Here is a 6,251-nt window from a genome sequence, read left to right as displayed (position 1 = left end):
TTATATCAAGGGGGTAACTTTTGTGATAAAGGACTTCAGCCACTCTGGCTATTCATCATAAGTCTGTAGCAAGCAGATAGGTCAAAAGAAATTATATTGCTCTAAAGAGTGTGTCTCCTTATCTCGCAGCAGCAGGGGAGTGGAGGACACGCCGATCGATACAGTAGCTGCCGTATACTCCTTGCAATTATCAATAGCTGATTTTGTCTTCCTGGGGCTGAATCTATTAATACCAGATAATAACAGACTTTTTTTGGACATAACTTCTAAAGGAGGTGATGGAGGAGGAAGAGTGGGAAATGGGGGGGGGAAAGAAGAAAGTTTGCGCGCGGGGCGACCTTGTTGACAACAGATTTGTCTCTCATATGAGGTGCACACAGGGGAATAGACAAGTCAAACAGACACGAGGGAGAGGGAGGGGGAGGCAGGGGGGAGAGAGAGGAGGGGGGGGAGCTCTAACCGAACCCCCCTCCCTAACTGAAAAAAAGCTCATCGTTACAGTAAAAAAAGGTTTCTTATTTATCTAGAATTGCACGTTTTACCAAATTTCCCACTAACATAAAATATTACATAAACAATTACGTCATCTAAAGCCCTATTTTAGGATACATTACAACGTTTAAAATTCAAAAAGAAAATACATTCAAATAATGAATATCAATTTATGTATATCAATAACATGTATGCACGTTTTGCCCGTCTTATTTACATGCCAGTTGGCCTCGACTATCTTAATCCCTCCAATCCCCTTCCCATTAATGTGACCCCATGCATCCGGAGACTTTGATGCAAATAGAAATTCACCATGTGAAGGGTTAATGTGTTTATTCAGCAACACAATGAGTTCACACCGATGCACACAACATCGTTTCTCCTTATTTACGTATTTTACTTTTAAGCAAAAAGCAAAAAGTGCAAGATATATATAGTGTTTACATATACGCTATTAAAAATAATAAACTAACTGTAGGCTACGATATACAATAATTTAAATGTGTAATGCACATTTAATCACTTGGACCAGCAAAGGACACAGTTTTACACTGTGCGTATTTCTTTTTTTACATTAAAGTGAACCTAAATGTATGGAAAAGCCAATGTAGAGCCACAAAATCTCCACTCATAAATCAAATATACTGTGAGATCAATATGACATATCCCGATCTCCATGTCTATCTCTAACAAAAACAGGTTGGTGTGAGCTATTGTATGATGGGAGGTCAAATCTGGGTGTTCACTGGAGTCTGAGGACGATCCATTGAACAGTAACGTGGTGGTACATCCTAGTGGTGGCTGGAAGCAATGGGCTGAACCTCAGCTTGGGGGTTAACTCTCACACACAGCGCAGTCCCTACACACACCGAGCCGTGCCCGACACCGAGACACCGGAGCGGTCTGCCACAAGATAACTTCCAAAGTTGGCTTCCACATGAGCCGGCAGAAGGGAAGACACTGAGTGATGCTTTAATTTGGAAGAAAGCCTCCGCGTTTCAGTGTTTGTATCCCGAAAAAAAGGTACTTTTTTTTTTGGAAGAGCGCACCGAGGCGAAGGCGCAACCGGGAGCTAAAGGAGGAGGAAGAGGTGGACTTCATCGCGAGGAGAAGCGACTTCTTCTGGGACGAATGAGTGTTTGATGTTGGAGGCTGCTTATCCACTTTCTCGCCTCAAAGTTTGAACACGATTCAAAAAGAGGAACAAGAAAACCCTGCGAACAATTTGCTGCTTTTGTGAATAACTTTTACACATCAACCGGTTTATGATTACCGGAAACGTGTCCATGAAGAGACAACTTTAAAGAGTCCAATTCAGGAGGAGTAAAAGTTACCTATAACGGAGCAGAACTCTCGAGACTTTATGAGAAGATGGGATCATAAAGGTCAAAGTGATGAAGATGATACTCGGAGAAGAAACGCTGTGAATCCTCAGTGAAAGGAGGCAGGGGTTTTGACGTTCCCTTGTTGAAGACCCCCCCGTGAGCCCGGGCATAACAAGAGATTTGGTGTGTAGTGTTGTGGGGGGGAGAGAGGTTGGATAGTAAAGAGAAAAAGAGACGGATAAAGTCTGAGAGTGAAGCTGCTAATTGCTCAGTCGGTCCCTCATTACCATATCCAATGCGCGTCCGCTGGACTCCAGCCAATCCTCCCCACCTTCACATGGTGCCATTAATCGCGAGGCATTATTCACTATCGTAATTATTATACCGACATGCGCAATCCGACGCACAGCAACATCAGCGACGGCAGCAGCAGCAGCAACGGCTAATTTACTGAACATTTTTCCTTTTTTGCGTCCCCCTCCTTTCCTCTCTCTCAGCTATATCAGACTATTTGCGAACTTTTTTTTTTAAGTGTGTGTGCGTGTTGATTCATTCGCTCTCCGCTGATGTATCTGCAAAACGCAGAGGCATCACGGAGCGCAAAAGCAGCAGCAGCAGCGACATCCACGCCAGCAGCAGCATGTCCCGACGCAAGCAAGCCAAGCCGCAGCACCTCAAGTCGGACGAGGATCCCGCAATAGCCGGGGTGATTTCCGAGCACGGTGAGTGGAATTAACCAGCTGAGTTCTCCTCTTTCCAAAACAAGACAACTTCCCCTGTCACTACTACACTTTACACTAGCTGTGTTTTCTTTATTTCACTCTGTTTCAGCAGCTTTTAAACTTCTTTAAGTTCGACTTTAAATGGAAACTGGATCCGGATTTATAATAAGATTTATTTCTTAAATATGGAATTTTGACATCAGCGTTATTAAGTCAGAAATGGTTCTCTTAGTAGACAAGCAAGTGTAGGATTGTTGTTTTCAAAAGTCGAGTTAGTTTTATCCCCTAAACATCAGTCTAACCTGCATCTGGTCACATTATCGGCAACTTTTAGGATTCAAGTGTTTAATGCATACATGTATTCATTTTAAACAATTTTGTAATATGTGCATGAGGCCTTTTTGAAAGCCTTTCTTCAAAATATAACTATTTTAATATTAATATTTATGTAAAAAATTGGAGGCTCCTTTGTAAATTCGTCTTTGAGATCTTACAGTTGACTTTTGCATGCGCTTAAACACATGCACACACAACTTGGAAATATTTGACATTCTTTTACATCTTTTAAATTCTTAATTCGGCGAAAGAAAGACATGCGACGATTTATATTTTTAATTAAATGAATACAAATAAAACCCGTTAAAATAGATATCCATTTGATTTTGAATCAGTCTTTTGTCCCCCTGCGCCTGTCTGGCTCTCCTAGGAGCGACGTGCGGATTCTGTTGCAGGTCGAAGCCTGCGTTTTGTTATGGAAATGTTTTTGTTTACCCCCCTCACATAAATTTAGCACACTTGATTTGTTCCCTTTTGCTCACAATGTCGACAACATCGGTTGACAGGGCTCGTCCTCGCCATGTGAGAGAGAGAAAAAAAGGCTCATTCATCTTGTATTCTGTACTCAGCCTTTTGCGCAATAAAACGATCATTATAGTGCTAAAGTCACATCTTCAGAAAGCCGTTGGAATTATAGGAACAACCGTAGAAATAGTACTTTATTTTCAAAAATCCTGTTGAACATGATGTTTTTCTAAATGTTACAATTCTTTCAAATTCAAGTATTTGTAATTGCTGTATTTTATAAAACAACATTGTATAAAAGCAGGAATAAATCTAATTTTGTATCTATGAGAAGTACTTAATTTAATAATTTCATAGATGAACCAACAGTCACAATAATATAGTGTTTTAATATTAACATAATCACTTGTTTACTCTAAAATGTGTATTTATTTTAAAGTTGATACTTCCAAAAAGAAAGAAAATCACTGCTATTATTTATACCTCTCCATTTGGCTCATGTTGGCCAACGCACACCCAGTCACACACACTCACACACTTTGCAGGGCTTCTTTACAATAGAAATGCGTGATGTAATCTCTGGGGAGCAGCTCTCTTTGCATGGGGAAATGTTGGTGTGAGGGCTTTGGGGAATCACACTGATGACTCTTGGCTCTTTTTGTCCGATTTGCTTGATTTTCTCCAGGGCCATTTCACATTTGAACAGTGTGTCTGTTTTAATGTTGAGGTAACCCGTTGGTAGATTTTGCTGAAAGATACAAAGTATCCATCAGGTTGTTCTCCTGTAGGATAATAGAAGGAAAAACCCTTTTTTAGTCATAACATTTGGATGATTTTAATTTCAGTTAAACAATATTCCTGCAATTTGTGATAAAGAAAGCAGTATCCAGAACATTCAGAACTCCACACATTCTTTGATCACACCTTTCTGCATGGATGTGTACCATTAAAATAAAGCAAACACACTGCCTTGTAACCTATACGCCATTGTGCTTAACACTGGAAGTGCCTGAGGAATGTTCGTGCATGTCCTCATCGGAGCACTATACTGGCTCGCTTGTTTCCATGACAGACGTACGTTACAGTGAAACAATCCCAAGCCTTTGGTAGAGCACAGCGAGCCCATACACTTAGATAAACCCAATAACACTCATTGAAAGCTGCCTTACGGACGAATGTCACGACTGCGGTGTATCACTGCAGCATGATCAGACTCTCTGGTGCCCGTGCTGCAGCTCCTGACCATCAATCGTCTTGACAAATCATTGCATATAACGTCGAAGGAACTCGAAGGTTCCAATTGTTATTCAGACTTGAAATCTATATTATGTGGAGCTGGTTTTAGGGAGCAAGTCAAGCATTCGGATGGCGTTCAAATTGAGCTGAAGGACACTCTGTCCGGGGCACATTTCGTGAAACATCGAGCTAGAAAAATAGTCCCCGGATTAGGGAACTAGGATGTAAACCTGTCCTTCTGTGTTCTTTATTTTTTGGTCGGACCTCTGTGAGTGGATGTCTTTCACTCTGCTGCAGCTCAGTCAGGATCCCTTTAATGTGCCAATACAGATGAAAAACTAAAATCAAGTGCCAACAAGCTCTTGTCTGGCATATCATCTCCCCCTCAGGCCTTCCCGACACTTGCCCCCTGAGGGCATTGGGGGTTGTGTGTGTGTTCAGATAGGGACAGACGGGGGGAGGGGGGGAGGGGGGGGTCTGCTTAGGAGTGCTTTTACAAAGCTTGCTGACTTAACCTTTGTCTAGCCCCGGTCGGACAGGCCCTGCCGTTTGATGTCAAGCTCCTCGTACAATTAGAACATGTGTGCCGTTGACCTTGGCAGCGCAGCATACTCGTGTCCTAGAAAGTGTGAACAGCGACGGGCTTTTCATCCGGCCACCGCCTCCTCCTCTGCATCCAGTGCCGTTCAAGGTGTGCATGTGGAATGTGTGGGAAGTGGTGGCGTACATATTGCACTGTGATACACTTGTGTTCAGAGGAATGTTGAAAAGATACATTTCTTCAGACGTACATGATCAATTTCAACCAAGAAAAGAACAGTTTCACAATGTTATTTGTTGGAAAAAATGACATTTTCTTCATTTTAGGAGACACTTTATGATAGTCATGTTGATCATTTTAGAAAGGAGCATACATTTATGCTTTAGTTTTGATGCTTTTTCACAGATATGTCTCATTACCGTCTTTATTGAATTCTCAAACACACTCCCGATGTTTAAGTTTCCCTTTCTCGCAAACATAATCTTCAAATCAGGAATGTCCGTGGTTATGAGGTTCAAAACATATGGAATACAGTGAGGAAATCCATGCTGACAGTGACAACACGGTTCCCCTGCAGTGGGGCTTTTGTTTGGCTTTTGTTTTAATCCCCTCTCACCATTGGGTGCAGGCCCCTGGACCACCCACACAGTTGTGCCAAAGAAGGCACTCAGATATGGCCGTGTCCAAATGACTACCCTGCGCTGAAAAACACACACAAACAAGAAATATCCTGATTGAGAGGAAGGACTTGACAGGACTGTTTTGATATTAAGCAGATTTAAGAGACTGAAGAGGCACATATCGTCATTAGGGATTATTTTTGTTTAGGTGATTTTAGCTTTTCAAAAAGTGAAGCCATGGACCAACAGTTTGACAGTTGAGGTGTTTTGTTTGTTTTACTTGAAAATATAACCATTTGGATTTAGCTGAAGCACAAGTACAAAAAAGACCATTAAATATGACCTGCTGCAAGATGAGCTTCCATTAAAGCCTCCTCATCTCCAACTCTTTTGTAAAACCACATCCAGAGAGAGCCATCTTGCCGGGTGACACACTCCTCTGGACAGAGTGCCGTCATTGAATACTGTATTGCAAATGCTTGCACAAACAAATCGTTAATGTTTTGGCTGCCGC

The 6,251-nt window shown here is 41.8% G+C and overlaps 1 protein-coding gene across 1 annotated transcript in view; it reads left to right on the top strand.

Annotated features, from left to right (window-relative positions):
- The first annotated feature begins 1,362 nt into the window (after nucleotides 1-1,362).
- sall3a (spalt-like transcription factor 3a) overlaps nucleotides 1,363-6,251 on the top strand; it is a 14,867-nt gene continuing 9,978 nt past the window's right edge. Inside the window, exon 1 of the mRNA XM_034230502.1 lies at nucleotides 1,363-2,539. Within this exon, the coding sequence (XP_034086393.1) occupies nucleotides 2,458-2,539 (82 nt within the window). The 5' untranslated portion in view covers nucleotides 1,363-2,457. The remainder of the gene's footprint in view (nucleotides 2,540-6,251) is intronic.

Source organism: Gymnodraco acuticeps, unplaced genomic scaffold (assembly GCF_902827175.1).
Source record: "Gymnodraco acuticeps unplaced genomic scaffold, fGymAcu1.1, whole genome shotgun sequence".
NCBI lineage: Eukaryota > Metazoa > Chordata > Actinopteri > Perciformes > Bathydraconidae > Gymnodraco > Gymnodraco acuticeps.
The sequence above is the reverse complement of the archived record's forward strand: the minus strand, read 5'-3'. Positions and strand labels throughout refer to the sequence as shown.